The sequence below is a fragment of the Candoia aspera genome, chromosome 1, assembly GCF_035149785.1.
Source record: "Candoia aspera isolate rCanAsp1 chromosome 1, rCanAsp1.hap2, whole genome shotgun sequence".
Classification (NCBI taxonomy): domain Eukaryota; kingdom Metazoa; phylum Chordata; class Lepidosauria; order Squamata; family Boidae; genus Candoia; species Candoia aspera.
This window is the reverse complement of record NC_086153.1, coordinates 52122461-52143528: the sequence shown is the minus strand read 5'-3', so window position 1 is coordinate 52143528 and position 21068 is coordinate 52122461. Positions and strand designations below refer to the sequence as shown.

At 38.3% G+C, this 21068-nt stretch overlaps 1 protein-coding gene across 2 annotated transcripts in view; it reads right to left on the bottom strand.

Annotated features, from left to right (window-relative positions):
- MIA3 (MIA SH3 domain ER export factor 3) overlaps positions 1-21068 on the bottom strand; it is a 43867-nt gene that overhangs the window by 2577 nt on the left and 20222 nt on the right. The window contains exons 6-24 of one of the 2 annotated variants that reach the window (XM_063303902.1): positions 19635-19774; positions 16462-16593; positions 14657-14678; positions 13776-13864; positions 13409-13489; positions 13241-13330; positions 12370-12441; positions 12107-12211; positions 11106-11228; positions 10892-10994; positions 10069-10124; positions 9876-9966; positions 8619-8757; positions 7494-7595; positions 7347-7407; positions 7216-7251; positions 6975-7042; positions 6772-6866; positions 6533-6664 (exon numbers count right to left, since the gene is read on the bottom strand). In XM_063303902.1, the coding sequence (XP_063159972.1) occupies positions 6533-6664; positions 6772-6866; positions 6975-7042; positions 7216-7251; positions 7347-7407; positions 7494-7595; positions 8619-8757; positions 9876-9966; positions 10069-10124; positions 10892-10994; positions 11106-11228; positions 12107-12211; positions 12370-12441; positions 13241-13330; positions 13409-13489; positions 13776-13864; positions 14657-14678; positions 16462-16593; positions 19635-19774 (1737 nt within the window). Of the gene's footprint in view, positions 1-6532; positions 6665-6771; positions 6867-6974; positions 7043-7215; positions 7252-7346; positions 7408-7492; positions 7596-8618; positions 8758-9875; positions 9967-10068; positions 10125-10891; positions 10995-11105; positions 11229-12106; positions 12212-12369; positions 12442-13240; positions 13331-13408; positions 13490-13775; positions 13865-14656; positions 14679-16461; positions 16594-19634; positions 19775-21068 lie in introns of those variants that run through there. The other variant, XM_063303911.1, reaches the window with a different exon arrangement.

Sequence of the window (21068 nt, the reverse complement as noted above, 5' to 3'; positions counted from 1 at the left end):
TTGCTGTATGAATAAAATGAAAGAGGGAGCATTATGTACACCACCTTGAGTTCATAAAGAAAATGTAGAATATGAATTTAAATAAATATATAAAAAGCTAGAGCCCATTTTTTCCTTTTATACACGAGCTGTTCAAAGTAAAATGTAAAAGATATTATAAAAGGATTCATCACTAGCACATAGGTATTTGACTGAATTCAGCAAGAAAAAGCGTAATATCTGAATTAAAAATCAATGAGTTAATATAGCATGACAGGGAAACAGCCTAAACTTTGAGGTAGGAAGTTCTGCATACAAGGTATAGCTAAGTATTTCTGTAAAGGTCGTTTATGATTTAGCATTGGAAGAATCCTAGGCAAAGTTATTTCTCACACAATGTCATGTTCATCGTTCCAATGTTACCGCTGCATCGTAACGTTTTGCATGTCATTTTGCTGATGCGTGTTTCGGTTGGGAGGGGAGGAGGAATCGGTCTCCTGGGATGTTTTCTGTATTCAGCTGGATTGGAATGTGTTTGGGTTATTTCGTGTGTTCAAGGTTTTCTTCCCAGGACATCAGCAGAAATTGTCACCAGCACCTGCGGTGGGGAATTTGAAACGGTCTGGGCGAGGGGAGGGATTACGTTCGCACCGAGGGTTTTTAGTTTGTGTTTGGCGCGCTTTTGCTCATTCTCAGCTTTCTCTGTATTTGCATACTATTCTTTAATAAATCAGATATCATTAGGCCTCTACTTGTGAGTCTGGTTTTGTTAGGGTAGGCAATCATTACACACAAGTTCAGTAAACAGAATTATCATGCTTAGTTTTTTTTTAAGCTATAGTGATTCTAAGTACCTCCTCCCCAGTTCTTATCTTGACTCAGCTTGAGGAAGAAACACAAGAACCATTTGATTTAGTTACTGAATTTAACAATTCAGGAAAAGCATCTGTCACACTGGGTGGATCCATATGTTGTGCTAAGCCAAAGGTGAGCAGCTTTTTGATCGTTGGGAGGAATGCTTAATATTTTTCAGGTAACCAGGATGATGGTGATGCAAAATGGATAGTGCCAAAAATTTCCTGATTTTATTCTGAATTTTGAGAAGAGCCTGCTATGTTCAGTTTACTTTCAGTCTGACACTATACTTTTTTAGTTTCTGAGCTCAAAATGGAAGGACATCATTAATTTTCAGCAACTGTGGTCAGAGGTACACTGAGGACCAGCAAAAGGCTCAGGGCCTCAGGTTGATCACCCATGTGCTATGCCACAGTCTGTCTATTTTCAGTTCAGTACAATATGCAAATCCAATTACAATTTTGTTGTTGTTGTTTATTCGTTCAGTCGCATCCGACTCTTTGTGACTGCATGGATCAGCCCACGCCAGAACTTCCTGTTGGTCGTCAACACCCCCAGCTCCCCCAGGGACGAGTCCGTCACCTCTAGAATATCATCCATCCACCTTGCCCTTGGTCGGCCCCTCTTCCTTTTGCCTTCCACTCTCCCTAGCATCAGCATCTTCTCCAGGGTGTCCTGTCTTCTCATTATGTGGCCAAAGTATTTCAGTTTTGCCTTTAATATCATTCCCTCAAGTGAGCAGTCTGGCTTTATTTCCTGGAGGATGGACTGGTTTGATCTTCTTGCAGTCCAAGGCACTCTCAGAATTTTCCTCCAACACCACAGTTCCAAAGCATCGATCTTCCTTCTCTCAGCCTTCCTTATGGTCCAGCTCTCGCAGCCATATGTTACTACGGGGAACACCATTGCTTTAACTATGTGGGCCTTTGTTGTCAGTGTGATGTCTCTGCTCTTAACTATTTTATCGAGATTGGTCATTGCTCTTCTCCCAAGGATTAAACGTCTTCTGATTTCCTGACTGCAGTCAGCATCTGCAGTAATCTTCGCACCTAGAAATACAAAGTCTTTCACTGCTTCTACATTTTCTCCCTCTATTTGCCAGTTATCAATCAAGTTGGTTGCCATAATCTTGCTTTTTTTGAGGTTTAGCTGCAAACCAGCTTTTGCACTTTCTTCTTTCACCTTGATCATAAGGCTCCTCAGTTCCTCTTCGCTTTCAGCCATCAAAGTGGTATCATCTGCATATCTGAGATTGTTAATGTTTCTTCCAGCAATTTTAACCCCAGCCTTGGATTCCTCAAGCCCAGCATGTCACATGATGTGTTCTGCGTACAAGTTGAATAGGTAGGGTGAGAGTATACAACCCTGCCGTACTCCTTTCCCAATCTTAAACCAGTCTGTTGTTCCGTGGTTTGTTTTTACTGTTGCTACTTGGTCGTTATACAGATTCTTCAGGAGGCATACAAGATGACTTGGTATCCCCATACCACTAAGAACTTGCCACAATTTGTTATGGTCCACACAGTCAAAGGCTTTAGAATAGTCAATAAAACAGAAATAGATGTTTTTCTGAAACTCCCTGGCTTTTTCCATTATCCAGCGGATATTGGCAATTTGGTCCCTAGTTCCTCTGCTTTTTCTAAACCCAGCTTGTGCATCTGGCAATTCTCGCTCCACGAATTGCTGAAGTTTACCTTGCAGGATCTTGAGCATTACCTTACTGGCATGTGAAATGAGTGCCACCGTTTGATAGTTTGAACATTCTTTAGTGTTTCCCTTTTTTGGTATGGGGATATAAGTTGATTCTTTCCAATCTGATGGGCATTCCTGTGTTTTCCAAATTTGCTGGCATATAGCATGCATTACCTTGACAGCATCATCTTGCAAGATTTTGAACAGTTCAGCTGGGATGCCGTCATCTCCTGCTGCCTTGTTATTAGCGATGCTTCTTAAGGCCCATTCAACCTCACTCTTCAGGAGGTCTGGCTCTAGCTCACTGACGACACCGTCAAAGCTATCCCCGATATTGTTATCCTTCCTATACAGGTCTTCCATATATTCTTGCCACCTTTTCTTGATCTCTTCTTCTTCTGTTAGGTCCTTGCCATCTTTGTTTTTGATCATACCCATTTTGGCCTGGAATTTACCTCTGATGTTTCTAATTTTCTGGAAGAGGCCTCTTGTCCTTCCTATTCTATTGTCTTCTTCCACTTCCGAGCATTGCTTGTTTAAAAATAATTCCTGATCTCTTCTGGCTAACCTCTGGAATTTTGCATTTAATTGGGCATATCTCCCCCTATCACTCTTGCCTTTTGCTTTCCTTCTTTCTTGGGCTACTTCTAGTGTCTCAGCAGACAGCCACTTTGCCTTCTTGGTTTTCTCTTTCTTTGGGATGTATTTTGTTGCCGCCTCCTGAACAATGTTGCGAACTTCTGTCCATAGTTCTTCCGGGACCCTATCTACTAAGTCCAGTCCCATAAATCGATTCTTCACCTCCACTGCATATTCCTTAGGGATATTAGCGAGCTCATATCTAGCTGATATGTGGGTCTTCCCTAATCTCTTTAGGCTGATCCTAAATTGTGCAAGAAGTAGTTCGCGATCTGAACTACAGTCAGCTCCAGGTCTTGTTTTTACCGACTGTATAGATGTCTGCCACCTTTGGCTGCAAAGGATGTAGTCAATCTGATTTTGGTGTTGTTCATCTGGTGAAGTCCATGTATAAAGCCGTCTCTTAGGTTGTTGGACGGGAGTGTTTGTTATGCAGAGTGAATTGTCTTGGCAAAATTCTATCAGCCTATGTCCTGCTTCGTTTTGTTCTCCCAGGCCATGCTTACCTATAATTCCAGGTGTCATTTGACTGCCCACCTTAGCATTCCAGTCTCCTATGATGAAAATAACATCTCTTTTAGGCGTGTTGTCCAGTAGGTGCTGCAGATCCTCATAGAACTGCTCTACTTCAGCTTCTTCAGCATCTGTGGTTGGGGCGTATATTTGGATCACTGTGATGTTAGATGGCTTGCCCTGGATTCGAATTGAGATCATTCTATTGTTTTTTGGATTGTATCCAAGCACTGCTTTAGCCACTTTACTATTAATTATGAAGGCTACTCCATTTCTTCTGTGGTCCTCTTGTCCACAGTAGTAGATCTGGTGGTCATTTGATGTGAAGTGGCCCATTCCAGTCCATTTCAGTTCACTGATGCCCAAAATGTCTATCTTTAATCTTGACATCTCACCAACAACCACATCCAATTTGCCCTGGCTCATAGATCTTACATTCCAGGTTCCAATGGTGTGTTGATCCTTAGAACATCGGATTCGCCGTTCACCACCAGCACCGTCGGCCACTAGCTGTCCTTTCGGCTTTGAGCTAGCTCCGTCAAATTACGATTTAGTCATAATAAAACAAACTGAATCAACCCAGTTTCTTGATTAATACATCACACTAAGATGTGGACTAACTTAAAATAAGCTGAATTCACAGAGTTTATGCACCATGGGTGCATCTTGGTATGCCTATTTAATATCATCACTTTGTGAGCTGCAGTAGTTACCACTGGAGTTCCAGGTGTAATTCAAAGTGGTGGCAATCACCTACAAAGCCCTTCATGACACAGGGCCTGGATATTCGCAGGAACACTTGTCTCCCTTTACCTCTGTATGTCCTTTAAGATCCAAAAGGGTTTGCACACACCAGGTCTCATAAATTAAACAGTGTCATGGTATGGGACCAGGAGGCATGACACCTCTGTCACAGCACCTGCCAGATGGAACAGCCTCCCCACCCCCATCCCAAATGTGGTTGGCCTTGACTCTGCCAGCCTTTAAAAAGACCCTGAAGATCTAGATCTTCTCCCAGATGCTGGCCCAGGACAACCCAGGGATAAGTTGTGTGTCTGGCCCCTAGAAGTGTATTTTATCATTTTTATTTGTTTGTTTACCCAATTTGTCCCCACCCATCTCCTCCCATCAGGAGACTCTGGGCAGTTTACAATAATCAATTAAAACAACAATCATAAAATATACAGTATAAAATTACAATAAACAATTTTCCTTTGTATTTGATGTTTTTAACTGCCTAGAGTTGTCTGGCAAGTGGGTGGCCATATAATTGAATGAATGAATGAACAAACAAACAAACAAGAAAAGTCAAAAAATGGCTGCAGGTCTGCATTTCCCATACATAAATATTTAAATGTATGTGGAAATGGTTAGATACAAAGTAATTCCTAGAAAGTTACAGGTGCTCTCTGGCATGGTTGACTACTTCTACTTCAATGACTAATGTTTTCAACCATTTTCTGATCCATGTGGATACAAAGAAACATATATTATAAATGTTTAATGCAGCCCTTTGGTAACCAAAGTGCAGAAGGTTTTCTAGTTCTAACTAGGGTATAAATAATATAAACCTAACCAAAAGCAATATGTATTATTTTTTTTCTGGTGAATGATAAATTTGTTATTCATAAAATGCTGCCACTTTTATTGAAAACTTGATAATATAAGTTAACAGCAAGTGATATTGGAATCTCCAAAGGCCCTCATCCAAGATACAACGGTGATGATAACATAATGGAAAGAGTGACAGTAACAGAAATGAAGAATTAATAAACAGGTCTGTCCAACAAAACAGATACCATTGGTGGAACAAGATCTGCTTTTGCCAAAGTTCCCTAAGTCCACTTGAGGAGACTGGGGATATCCTCAAGAGGAGTAGACGGAAAAGAAAAAAATGAGTAAATCCCACTGTGCAAGTGGCAGCCCATTATCATAATATTGGATGTTGCCCAAAGTTATACAGGTAGTCCTTGTTTAGTGACCATTCGCAATTATGACAGTGATGAAGAAGTAAGTCTGTGACCAATGCACGCATTTACAACCTTTGCAGTGTCTCTCTCAGTCACATGTTCACCATTACAGTCAGTCAGTATGTGCTGTCCTATGCCTGACCTGTTTTTTTTTCTCCCTCCCCGCCTTGCAGGGCAGAGAGATTGCCTAAACAAGCTATCTCTTCCTGAGCTGCTTTTCTCTACAGCACAGCACTTCCCTAAAAAGGGCTAATGGCAAGCTAAACAAGCTCAGCTCCTTCACCTTAATTTGCAGAGACTGCCTGAAATTGACAAGACCCCAATCAGTTTCACACTAAAGGCTTTCTTTTGCCTCCTAAGCAGGTTCCCCCTAGTGCTGGTGCTAGTGCCTCGCTTTCAATGTGTATTCCCCATTGTGTGCCGGCTTACTCTGTTGTAATCCCTTCCTCTCTAATGAGTGTAAATACAAATATTAATTCTCTTCTTGCTAATTATCCCAGCACAAGGGTGAGCATTCCAAAAAGGTGGGGGAGTGGGGAAAAAGGGATAAAAGATTTGCCCTTTTACCCTGCTTCCTTGTGAGTTGAGTTCCAGAAATCTTCCCCGCCTTTTGGGCTCACCCAGCTGTATGGGATTGTATCCTTCTGACACTGTAAAGCAAAGGAAAGCTGAAATAAAATTGTAAGCATAGTTGCAGTGACATGGTTTTTCACTTAGCGACCACTTCACTTAACAACCAAGTTGCCAGTCCCAATTGCAGTCACTAAACAAGGACTACCTGTACTATTGTTAACTCCATAGAGTTGTTTTTTTAAAATACATCTGTTTAGAAGATAAATATTAGAGTCTTGCTGCAAAATAATTATTAAAAAAGGTTTGCTTACTAAGTTCACCTCTTGACCCATCTCTTGGATTGGCAGAAAGAGGTCGTCCAGGGGCTTCCATCATCAGTGGTGGAGAAGGAGCTCCACCACTCACAGGTGAAGGCCCAAAAGATCCATCCCGACTTAATGGACCTGTTATATAGTAGAAATAATGCACAGGAAATGTGGCAAAGTATCTACAGTATTTCCTCTTCTAAAATGCTAACTCTGAGACTTTAAACACATGGGAAAAAATATACCTCTGCGAGGCAGAGTTTGGTCTGGCCGTCCTGCAGTTGGTTTCACAATTATTGGTCTCTGAAGTGCAGCTATTTTTTGATTTACCTCTATGTATCTAATAAGAAAAAAAAAAAACATTCTTGAGGGAATTCCAGCTACTTAAAAAAAAAGTTCTTTCTCAGTGGTGTCTCTTAGAGACAGTGATCACATGCACAGAACATACTTTTGTCTCAAGCTGGCAGCTTCCCTTTTTTCTTCAACTAACGCCCTCTCTGCAGAACGTGCTATGAGCTGTAAGACAAAGTATATAAATCAGAAACTGTTAGGTAAATACCACCTGAAACCTAAAGATACTCTGCCAGAACAGCTGTTCAAGAATATTAAGAGCTTACAGTGAATAACTTCAATGCAACAAAATATTCAAAGCTGAAATATGATTCTTAAAAGAAAAAGCACAGGCTTACCCAATTGTCATGGGCCTTCTTCTCATGAGTAGCAATCTTAAAACAATAAAAGAAAAATGTTTTGTTTTAATTTGCACATCAGCTTATATCTAAAATTTACTTTTTCAGAATATCTTGAAATAGCTCCAGACCTGATTTTTATAAGACCGCTCTGTTTTTTGCAATTCTTCCTCCATTTCCTGAATCCTCTGCCTGTTAAAGAAGATGAAAAGTTACTTCTATTCATAATGCTCTCCCTCAAAATCAAAAGTCCCCAACTCTTTACGTGTTAGAATTACTTGTAAATTTTCACTTCTTCAACAGCCAGGACTGCCTTTTCATCTGCAGCAGAGAGCTTCTGCTCTTTCTCTTGACGTTCATACTCTTCTTGTGTCAATTTCCTAGGACAAGATAAAAGGAGGCATAATGAAGTATAACCAAGTTATGTTCCGTTTGGCAGCATTCAACTGTCAGTACCAAAAAGCAAGCAACCAGAGGAGAGGAGGTGGGGAGAAAGCCAAAGTAACTTTGAAGGAAGAGATACAAGAGTATAGTCTCCAGCTAAGGAAGGAGGAAGAGTGCCCCTTCCTCATTTGGGATTATAAGATGTGCTGGCACTCTACCTTCCTGCAGAGAAAGGCAGCAGAGACAAGCTCCTTTAAAACACCAATGCATCCCTTAAGAGAAGACCTCAACTTTAGAAAGCTGAAACCTCCACAACAAAGCTTCAGAGCTGTGACTGTCACTGAAGAGAAGGCAAAAGTACAGTGCTTAAAGAAACCCACTAGCCTAAAAATCCAACCCTGTTTAAATGGAATAACATTTGCAGTATGGATAAGTTTTGGGTTTCATATACAAGGCATTGTGTTTCCTTAATGAAACATACTGAAGGCAAACCTAGCAATTCTTTCTTACTGCCTCATTGGGCTCCTTTTCTCTTGATACTACTAACTGTCCTTTTGTAGCAATAATGTGTAAGAATTCTACTGAAGGTATTAATTTTAGAAACAGTTCACCCTGCAGGTTAGCCAAATGTAAATAGCTTTTCAAAGGATAAGTAAATATTTAAGTAGGGTGAGCACAGGACTGGGGAGTGCTTGTTCTCTTATTATACTACAGCGCTGTCTTCTCCATTTTTCAAGGACTGCTAGCAAGTATACCTAAACCTCATCACTCATGCCACCAGCTGAAAACTGCTGAGCTAGAAGGTGAGAGTTGATCTTTACATTGAGGGGGATCACATTTTTACTTATTTATAGCTACTTTTCTTCTCAGAGCTCAAGGCTGGCTGCAAGCTACTTAGGAGGACAGAATATAATTGTATCAAAATAGAGTGAAATTAGCTGGAGGGGAAAATGTAATAATTTTATACTATATTTTAGGCCATATGGCCTAAAATATGATAATGATTTAAAAATACTTACTTTTGAAGTGCCATCTCTTTCTGCTGATAAAGTTCATTGAGAATCTCTACTTTCTGTTGCAGCACTTTACACTCACTTTCTAGCTGAGATTTTACTGTCTGTAAGGAACATGAATCATGCTCCAGCTTCTTGATTTGCTCTGCAATATAACAAATCTACATAGTATTATTGCATTCATGAGAGTAATACTTCTAACTCTTATTATCTGTGTTGATGTAGCAATGCAAAACACTACTCAGAGCGAAGCAGCTTTGGAGCAGATAAAAAAAGACAGCTGCTCACAGAAGTAAAATATGGATGAGGGGAATGAGGAAGAGAGCTGAGAGCAAGATGAAGCTTGTATCAGGCAGGGTGCACACCTGCACATCCTAAAGTAGACCAAAAAAAAAGTAACATTCGCTGATGCACAGCCGTTCCTTTTACTAGGCCCATTTTCTAGTTTGAAGAGCCGGTCTGGTGTAATGGTTAATGCATCAGGCTAGAAACTGGGAGACTGTGAGTTCTAGTCCCGCCTTAGGCACAAAGCCAGCTGGGTGACCTTGGGCCAGTCACTCTCTCTCAGCCCTAGGAAGCAGGCAATGGCAAACCACTTCTGGGAAACCTTGCCAAGAAAACTGCAGGGACTTGTCCAGGCAGTGGCCAGGAGTCAAAAACTTCAGTCTTGACTTCATACCCAGTAACGCAGAAGGATGCAACCCTTACTGGACAGCAGTTTTGAGAGTGGGAGTCCAAACATAGGGAGGGCAACAGGTTGTCTACCATAGCGCTAACTATATGCTGCTGCTTTTTCAAATTCTCAGGTTTTCAAGTATGTCTTACCTGCTCATTTATATCCTATAACTTTCGGGGCGGGGGGGGGAATGCCTTTGACTCAAAGGCATCCCCTCAAAAATTTTATACTGATAGGATATAAATGAGCAGGCAAGACATACTTGAAAACCTGAGAATTTGAAAAAGCAGCAGCATATAGTTAGCGCTATGGTAGACAACCTGTTGCCCTCCCTATGTTTGGACTCCCACTCTCAAAACTGCTGTCCAGTAAGGGTTGCATCCTTCTGCGTTACTGGGTATGAAGTCAAGACTGAGAGAGATCTAAGCTAACAGCTATAACTTCCATTGTCACAAAAATGTATGAACTTTTAAGAGGAAAATCAAAATCTAAAAGCAGGATAGACTTTTTCTGTCTCCAGAATGAAGCAGACATAACTGATACAATACTTCAGTTAAAACAATAAATTATTAATTTGCTGAACACACCTTCTAATTCATGTCTTGCTGCTACTTCATCATTTAATTTGGAACGTAAGTGATCTCTTTCTTCTTCAATGATAGATAATGTTGTTTTTACCTGCAAAAGGTTTATTAACTTAATTATATTATAGCAAGTTATGAACCATGCTATAATATAAACATGAGTCAAATCGTTTAGGTAAATCAATGTGTTATATACCCTTGAAACATCCATCATCTGTTTAATCTGAGTCTTCATCTTTTCATTCCTGGAATCTAAGGAAAGAAAGAAATTATTTCATTGTGTATAATATGAAAATATTTTTAAAAGGGAGCTCACAATAATTTCTTATAAAGTTCCAGTTTGAGCCAATGAAGTATTATCATACAAATTAAACATTGCTACTAAGGCAAGAAAGGAGTATGGCAATATAAATTCAAACCAGTTATCTAGCGAATTACATTGCAAACTAGAATGTAAGAAATGCACTTAACAATTATTTTATCATTTTTATTAGGTGATTTTATTTTCTTTCATTTTGCTTTTATCTTTGTAGGCCACCCAGATTCTCATGACTGGGGTAGTTCAGTATAATAAATAAAATAGATTAAGTATGTGGTATAATACAAGATGCGCTCCATTTGTGTCCTCATTCTTTTGGGGAATGATGGGCAGATTTGGAATTCTGAGAACAAGACATGCTCCTACCCAATGGCAAATATGACTGTAGATCTGATGGCCCAAGAGAAAAGTAATTTCTTTAACAACTTGAAAACACTTTTTTGAACCAAGGTGGTTGTTTTTGCCCTAACAGACATATCACATAGAAGTGAAATGATGAATATCAGAAGCAATTAACATAAGGAACTCAAGGCAAGGCAGAAATTGTATCGAGCAAGTTCTTCCCTTTAACTAAAAATCACTACCATCATTGTAAGATTTGATTACACACTGTTAGGCTCCACTACTCTTTTAACTATTGCTCAAAATTGGGCCTTGTGCAGTTATCACATCAGAAGTCTATCATCTGAGTTTTAGGCACCTGAGATTTCTCCATTGGCCAGGTCATTTCCTTCCTCCCTCTTTCCTTCGGACTCAGAATCTGCATCAAGTTGCTTCAGCTGAATAATGCAATTAGTCAAAACCTAAAGCAGCAGCAAAAAGCCAAAATTTAGCCAAAAGGACTAGAGTACTTGGTACAGTAATGTAGTGATGCAATCACAGAACAAGCAACTGTACTGTTAAACTGAATTCACCTCAATTTCATTTTCCTTATAGGCAAGTGCTTCTTCAATATCTTTCTGAGACTTCTGATATAACTTGATCTGTTCACTGAGTTCCGCATGCCTTTCACTCCAGCCCTCTGCTTCTTGCAGCAGCTAAAAAAATGAGTTAAAATCTTATTAAAATGTATCTTTCAAGGTAGTCCTACAAGGTTCACATGAAGTGCTCAGGTGAACTACCACAGGCATCTAAATATTCACATAACTTAAAATGAAAATCACAAATTTGAAATGGTTCTCTTTCATTCATATTTATGGACGTGTACACATGAATGTAGAGAGCCAGTATGGTGTAGTGGTTAAGGCATCAGGCTAGAAACCAGGAGACCGTAAGTTCTAGTCCTGCCTTAGGCACAAAGCCAGCTGGGTGACCTTGGGCCAGTCACTTTCTCTCAGCCCTAGAAAGGAGGCAATGGCAAACCACTTCTGAAAAACCTTGCCAAGAAGACTGTAGGGACTTGTCCGGACAGTCCCCAAGAATCGGACATGACTGAATGGGAAAGAACAAAACACACGCATGTCCACTTGTTGAACGTTTGTGGATATAAACAATACATCATGTAATAAACTAACCAGAGGAAAATAATGGATATAAGAAAGACATTTTTGGTGTTTTGTGTCTGTGTGTGATGGCAAAAGCATTCTTAAAGTACCTATTAGTTATTTAAAGAAACATCAAGCTGGCATTAGAAAACAATGTACTCCTTTAACTGCAGTTCTCCAAAGTGGTTTGCCTCTGATCACAATATTCCTTTAGTTACTGGGACATGATGTCTGCACAACATTCCCCTATATCCAAGGTATTCTTCCTCAACACTGCTCAATTACCATCCAATGTCACCTTTTCTTAATTGCCTTATGGTATTACTTGTGTTCTCCATAAAATATGTAACGTTCAAGTCTTCACCAAACCTAACATGCAGGCTAGTATATTCAAGAGGCAATTTTTAAAGAATTGAATAAGCACAACTCACTTGCTCCTTACTCTTCTTCAATCTTATATTCTCTTCTTGCATACGATGCAGTTCAGACTTCACTTTTTCTTCACTTAATTTAGCTTCATTAAGAGCTATCAGAACCTGTGTCAATAATTTCACATCTGAGATACAAATCTTGAAAAATTCATATTCCCAAGCACAGATTATGCAAGAATTTTATTTGCCCAAACTTTTAGTTTTTAGATCTTGCTTTTAATAGTCATAAAAGCTGCTTTAAGTTGAAGATCCAGATACTTTACCTCAGAAAGCTCTACAGAATGCAAAGTAATGACTTCCTGGAGTTTCTCCAAAGACTTCTGTGCTTCCATAATCTACACAAATAGAAATAAAAAACTGTCATGTAAATTGACTTCAAACCTGAAGTCAATTTGAGTTAATGCAATAAAAGATTTGCAAAGATATTTATGCACATAAGTTTTTGAAGAGTAAAGCAAGCCTTCAGGTTAATACCAACCCAATTACTTACTAGTTTGTATCAGGCAATCAAAACCAGCTATAAATCCCCAGTGTGGATCATTTTAGAAAGAGAATCCTTTGTTCCTCAAAAAAAAGGCTTACCAGTTATGCATAAGAACTGACTACTCTCAGCATAAAAATGATAACATAGTTAATACTGTACAGAGCATTGGGATGCTTGTGGATATTACTTTTCACTAGCAATAGCATCAGACAAGCAGGGCACTACTTTCTTACCCTCACTCACAGCACCTACTATGCCTACTTAACAGGACTATGATAAAGATTTACGTAAATTCCAACAAGCACTTTTCATACTAAAATATATTATGTAAACATTAAATATACTATGCTTTAGCAAAATGTATACAGTATTCCTGCAGCAAATCAAGAATCTGCAAAGAACAAAAAGGAAGCATTTATAAAATTCTTATCTTATCCTCCACAAAGAGTAGTAAAAGAATATACCACAGTACAAAAGCAGACTGTGAAATCAGTATAATCAGAATAATATACATGAATTTCAATAAATGTCAGAATATTAGGTTTCAGGACAGAGTAGAACCAGGAGCAACAAAAGTTGTGACATTTTTCTTCCTTATGGATTCCAAAGACTGATTAAACTCTCTTTGGCAAATAAGAAAAGTTACTTACTTCTTCCTGTTTCTTCAAACCATGCTTTCTCTCCACTTCTAGCATGGTGTTTAAGTTTTTCATCTTTTTATCCAGAAGATTATTTGTGTCCTATAACATACATTGTATCAATTTAATTGAACTGAATTTGAATTCTTTAATACAAAACCAAAAATCATTCCTACATACCTTAAGCTTTGCAATTTCCTCCGCAAGATTTGTATTTTCTTTCTGGCCTTCCTCCACAGCTTCCTTTACCCTTTCCTTTATCTAATCACAAAGGGAAAATAATGTAATAAACAACAAATAATGGCTGATAATCACAAGTTTTCTTTGTTACTTGATTGGTTGTTCCTAGTATTTTTATTTTAATGTTTTAACTTTTAATGGTTTTTTTATGACAGCTTACTTACCTGCTCAGTATTATATGTTGTTATAAATTTTGCACCATTAATCAAATGTAGATAAATGCATACATTTTAAATTAGATTGACATTTATACTTATTCCGTATATTTGCCTTATGTCACAATTAAACATGTAAACAGCACATATACCTTTTGATCATATTCTGACAACTTTTCTAGTATTTCTGTCTTTTCTTTCAGAAGAGTCTTAATTTTTTCTACTAGCTGCGCTTCTGTCACTAAGAAAAAAAGAAAGTAAAGACAAATGTAGAAGAGTTTCTTGCAGAACTGGACTATTTGCTATTTTATCTCAAAAACTGACCCATGAATTTCCAACATACCCCCCTCCCACAGCACTAATTTCATCACTGGAAATAATAAGAGGCATCTTCCCACCCTGGAGCATGACATTTAAATGTATGTACTGAATCTGTTTGTCTTTTTAGTTGAAAAATGCTGGTGAGGAAGGGGGGAAACTCTACAAATTAATAATACAGTAATGTTTCAAACTGATAAACACTCCAGCTAGGGCCTTCTTTCAGAGTCAAAAGGAAGGTACTTCTCACAGTTGAGATCAACTAGGCCAAAATTATAGTGAGGTATTGAAGACATGACATATTCAGGAATTTATCTGGAAAGATTGAGGCAGACAGAACAAGTGGAATTTTGGAAATAATAAATATCCAATCTCAGAAGGCTGCAATTACATTAATGTTTCTTAGTCTCCTATTCCCAGTTCAGCTGTCCAAAAACCTCTACAGAAGAATAAGAATTCTCCCCAAATGACATTAATACAGTGTAGAAGTATACAAATAAACCAGACAGTACTGTTTGAGAAGTACAGAGTTAAAGATGTTTTGGAATCCTAAATGTCCATTGACATTGGAACACAAGCTCATCATGCCGAAATAGCTTTAAGTACACATGACAGTGCAGCATATTCTATTATTTATAACAGCTCATAGTTATATTAAACAAGTAACTCTCCCAAAATTAATCACAGTACCATCATTTAAGGGCAAAAATCTTACCTTGATACATTCTACTCTTAATCTACAAACAAAAAATAATATGGAATGTTATTAAAAAATAGCCATTTTATTAATACTATTTCAACAACAAAAACCAAGAGCTGACCAATGTATCAGCAAACACACTGCTTCCAACAGAAGTATCAAGTGACATAACACACGTAAGCTGATTCTAATTAAAGCTTCAAGTTCAATGTCCTACTGGAAAATCAAGCCACCAGTTTGGTTACTCAATTCTTATGTAGGAACAATTTAGTGATATATATTTTATTTTAAAACTTAATTAGAAAATTAACCAAAAGTTACAATAAACAAGATAAAGAATTAGTATATGTATAATTGTTTTCAATAAACAATCTATCCTGAATTTTGAAGGTTAAATGGTTGGTCCAAATTTTGCTCTCTCAGGTTGAAGTTCAGTTGTCCATCAAGTCATTTTGTCACTGGCTACATTGTAATTTCAGGCTGAGCACCTTTAACAACAGCATATTGCATACTGATAACCTCTTTCACCTCAATATACTTTATAAACTGTATTGATAATTTGTATCAGTATAATTTGTATCAGTATTTTTTTTTGTCTGAAGTACTGCTATTTAAGTATAAAATGCTTTCTGTGCATTGAGTTAAATCATCTGTTGAAGCCAAGGATTCAATACGTAGACTACGAGTAAAATCGTATGTACAATTGCTTTCAGTTAAGTAGGTATAGGACTGTAGCCTGACGGCATAGTCCTGTAGTTAAATACATTGAAGTAAGTTAATTAAAGTCAATAGAACTTGCTTCTTATATGCATAGGGTTATGCTATATACAAGTTAAGTGAGGCAAGGATCTGTACTGTACCAGAAAATAAATATCCAGTATGTACTATGGAAAACCCATGCACCAGGGAACTAATCCCACAAAATAAAAAGCTGCCTTATACCTCAACAGACCAGCACTGGTATTCTTGAGTTTCAATTAAGAAGATTTTGCCAGTCCTATCTGCAGATCCCAGGACCTTTGGTATGTAATACATTTACTGTACTGTTCCTCATTTGAGAAAGATTAGCAGAAGAGAGAAGAATTCTACATAGGAAAAAAAAAGTATTTGGGGGATCACAGCATGTTACACTGTATCTTGCTCCTTTATTCTTACAAATTAAATTATTAGCTAAATAATCTCTGCTGTCATCCCAACTCTTAAAAATAGAATGATTTGGGGAAGTCAACTTTATATTGCACTACTATAGTAGATATTTTACGGCAGATGCGGGGAACCTGTGGCTGTTATTTTCAATTCCAATCAGTTCTAGTTTATACAGTAAGTGATGGGACGTGCTGGGATCTGTTATTCAGCAACGTCTGGAGGCAAAGGATCACCAAATCTGTTTTATAGCAACAGCCATGAGTTACTCTTATGGTTTTACAAATCTCAATATTATTGTTCCCTTCCTTATAACCATTGGTTTCCACAGATAATAAGCTCACACAAGTCACAGCAATTTATCCTGGTAATTCAGATCATTGCCCAAATTATCAAAACTGAATGAGTTAAATTACTGTTTGAAACCTGGCCATAACAGCAGCAATAACAAAGCTGGCAGCCAAATATTAATATGACATTTTTCAGATGAATGGGAAAGATGACCTGCTAAGTCTTTTTTATTAACATCACATTTTACATATATAAAATAAATGTTATGCTCTATTTCTAATGATAAAAAACAGGACACCAACTGATCCGCAAAAATTTATTACTCACTGCTAAAATTAGTTAACTGCTCTATTTATTAGCATCCTAGGTCATGAAAGTTTACTCACAGATAGACAGGTTCTCCAGAAGAAAATAGCAAGTGTAGCAATTCCAGCAAAGGCAGTGATAATAATGGGCTCCCAAGGAAATCCATGAAAGTCAGGGCCAGGCTGCATGTTTTCAGGTAGTGTTGAAACCAGCTTAAAAAAAAAGAAGGTAAGCCTTTACATTTAAAATAATTTAAATGGACATTTAGAAATGGCAGGACAAATTTCTACAAATACTCTACAAATTTCATAAAAGAAGATTCAAATTAATTCCATAACTTGTGTATCTCATTATAATCTTATTCCCAAAAACCACAAAGCCAGAGTTAAGTATATATACAATGATCTGAAGAATAGCATAACAGATTTCAACAGAACCATCAGATTCTCTCCAGGAAAGCAAGTTCAAGCTGAAACAAGAGTTACAGGGTAGAAATCCAAGCAATTTTATCCTACTCTAAATTTGTTTAGAACAATTCTAGTTTATATTCTTCACTATTTTTAGTATTCTAAGTATAGACCAAAAAAAAATTCCAGAAGCTAATGGTAACAAGTTAAGCCTAATTACATGCTAGTTTATAATTCTTGATGATTCACATTTAATTCCAATACTTCACAGATTTTGAATGTATTATTTTCATCTTTGCACATAATACATTAACCTAACTTTTAAAAACATGCATATATTCTATCAAATAGTTTTTAGCATAGCTCATAAAGTTTGCCTTATTTTCCCCATCCATAATCTCAGAAAAAATGACTTGCTATAATGTTATCCTTTTGCTCCATGATAGGATTCTACTAAAAAGTACCTCAAATAATTAGTTTACCACTGTTTTAAGACTAAAACAACATGCCTTTAAGATACTGCTCTAGCCAAACAAGTTTACATTTAAACAATATGTTAATGCTGTAGCTAGTGTATAATGAAGAAAACACAGATGAAACTAATTTAAAGTGCTTTCTCCTGAACTCCACATCCCTATATTTTATGTTTTCAGATGGATATATATACTCTTAAAAATGTTACAATCTCTGACAGCTTCCTATACTGTATATTTCAAACATTTTACAATCCAGATTATCAGAAGTCAACATACAGTTATATCAAACTTATTCCCTCACATGGCTCCTCAAACATTAATAATTAAAACTAAATTATCAACACAGAAACAAAATACTCATATATAAAGTATTCTCCACCACCACCACAGATACTACTTTAACTAACAATTTTCACTCCCTTCAGCATTTGGATAAAGCAAGTAAGAATTCAACTTCTTTAATCCTTTTACCCCCCCCCCCCAAAAACCCCACACCTTTGCTTGATCTCCTCGGCACTTCTTTCATTTACACAGGACCACCAAGAGCCACAAAATCTGATCCTAAAGTATGAAGGATATCTATATGGTCGCTAGAAGTGGAAAATGACTTGATGGCACATAACCAATCAAAGTATGAAGCCAGCATTTTGTTCTGGCTTTTTTTTGTTGTTGTTGTTTATTCGTTTAGTCGCTTCCGACTCTTCGTGACTTCATGGACCAGCCCACGCCAGAGCTTCCTGTCGGTCGTCAACACCCCCAGCTCCCCCAGGGACGAGTCCGTCACCTCTAGAATATCATCCATCCATCTTGCCCTTGGTCGACCCCTCTTCCTTTTGCCTTCCACTCTCCCTAGCATCAGCATCTTCTCCAGGGTGTCCTGTCTTCTCATTATGTGGCCAAAGTATTTCAGTTTTGCCTTTAATATCATTCCCTCAAGTGAGCAGTCTGGCTTTATTTCCTGGAGGATGGACTGGTTTGATCTTCTTGCAGTCCAAGGCACTCTCAGAATTTTCCTCCAACACCACAGTTCAAAAGCATCGATCTTCCTTCGCTCAGCCTTCCTTATGGTCCAGCTCTCGCAGCCATATGTTACTACAGGGAACACCATTGCTTTAACTATGCGGGCTTTTTTTTAATTACTATTTATTTCCAAAGCAACAACACATCCTTTTTTCCCAGCAGCCCCGATCCACCTTCCACTTATTTCTTCGCCGACAGAGTGGCTTTCTCCGTTTCCCTCCACCACCGTGATAACAGCAATCTTCACCAGGCCCCGCCGCCCTGTCGATACTTCCCCCTCGTCCTTGCCCGCCCGCAGCCGTGGGAATTTGGCCAGCCACGAAAGGCAACCGGCTATCCCGCTTCTCCCCGAGAAAAGACCCTTCGGTCCCCTCGATTACCCCCGTCTCTTCCTTTCCTCACCCACAAAAGACGGCCCGTAAAGGAAGCATAGCCCCGGGACAGCGGCCCCAGGAGCAGAGCGGCGCCGCTGCCGCCGGAAGGAACAATGGATTCCATCGAGAAACCGGCTTGCGACGAACCTCTCGCTCTCCTCCTCGCCCGTTGGTGCGGCAACCCCCCCCCCGCTCCTGTTTCCACAGGGACACGTCACCTCACCGTGACCCCACCACGACCCCTCAACGTCATCAGCCCGTGCCTGCAAGTCACGATTGAAGGTTCCGGAAGCGGAGAAGCTTCGCCAGCTTTTGACCGGAAGAAGGGTGCAGGAAGAGCATGTAAATTCGTTAGTTAAGATTAGCTCTTGGTAAAAAGAGTTGGGGGTGGGGATGGTTTTTTTTGTAAGCTGTGATGACAGGGAAAATCTCTTATATGGGAATGGCTGCAATACTTATATGGACTCTTCTGAGCTCCTGAAAAGTATATAATTTATTTTCCTTATTATGTAGCAAACAAGATAGGGGAACGGAACTTACAGGCAATCTCAGGGTTCCAATATTCGGAGCTCAGATCTACTGAGCCCCATATAAGAAGGCAAAACTAGTTGGGGGTTCTCAAACATGTGCTTAAAAACCCAGTAAGCTATATACACAGACCAACAGAAGCAGTTTCCGAAATCGAATTTTTAACAAAATACCAAGTTGTGTTACATAAGTAGCTATTTTCCTACAGCATTTTAAAACTAAAAATGCCCCACTATACTTTGCTTTTCTCCCCTACATGTTTATAATTTTTGTCAAAGACTTAAGTGCCAGTAATACTATTTCAACAGTGTTCAGACTAGGCTGCAAATACTGTGTGTATTTTAATTCTGCAGTGCTACAGTTACATGGAAGCAAATTCTATTAAAGCATATGGGAATTAGTTTTGGCTTTTAAATCTACTATATACCAGGAAAGATAAAATACTTACAATTTCTGTGATGGGTTGCATATTTTCTTTGGCTGACAGGACTACACCATCCAAGATAGAAAGAATGTAGGGAGCAGCACAGTTTCCTTCTGATAGATTACTATCTTCTTGCATTGCCTCATCCTTAGCATTCATTTGACCTTATATTAAAACAAAGATTTTAACGAAATTATCTTTATTGAACAATATTTTTGAACAATATTGTTCAATAATTTTGAACAATATTGAACAATAGTTTTGGGGCATCTCAACACAGCTATGAGTAATAATCATATTAGTATGTAGAAGCAAACCAAAATCTTGTGGCATAAGTTTTCATAAATACAGTCCACTTCATCAGACACATAAAATATTTCTGTGGCAGGGTGCACATGTATGTATATGCTAGGGCTGTCCACATCTTTGAAAGATGCTACGGAAAGCATAGCAACAAGCATGAAATACCCTTTTTTTAAGAAATCATTAAAACAGCCACATCTTTTTACAGGCTCATGCAGCTTACTTCACTTTATTGAGGAAAACAAAGCAGGGACTGTGTATACACATACAGGGTGAGATAGCTGGAAACACCTTCTTAAGCAGCTACTTGAGTGTGGCTGCTAGAAGTGCTCTGTACCCCTGCTCATTTCAAAGCTTTTCTTCTAAAGTGCCTACAGGTAGATTTTAAAAACAGAAAACAGTAGGACCACAATTCATAAGCTACTCTTTACGTCCCACATTTAATTCTATTTTTTCTATATTCATATGTGTGTGCAGACATGGGGAAAAAAAAGGAGGAAGCATGGCCTGCACATGTTCTTCTGCCACCACACTATAGTGATCTCAAAGTACGGTTTTATTGTTCAAGTACAACATTTGGAGAAAACTCCATAGCGGCTAAGTAAAGCAGCCTACTGCAAACTTTAATGTGGGGAAAAAAATCATACAATATGGAAACCACAGCCAGCAATTATACTAAATGAATCAAAAGAAGTATATGTTTTAAGCAAATAACATGATTTACAGATCTCATAGAATCATAGAGCTGAAAGGGACCATTTAAGACCACTGGTTCAACCTCCTAGCATTCTAAGGTATCAAAACGGTCTAACAGTCCAAACATCTACATTGTCAGTAAAACTACTTGACACTGCATTTTCACAATCCAATTTGATAAAAAGCTAATTAAGTATTTCTGCAGAAACAATACAACTCTCAACAGGGAATCAGCTTAAAAGACCAACACCCAGGACACTGAACTGTATTCAGGGTCTGTTTACAAATTTCATCTAAAAAATACAAGGGGTTGTCCACAAGAAATGTCATCCCCTCATTCTAGTCTCCCGGAGACAAATTCCTAAAATTCAGAATCTCCTTATACTGCTCAATATAACTTTAGAGAAATAACTGTAAACTTACATTTAATCATGATACCTTTTTCTATATCCTACAAAA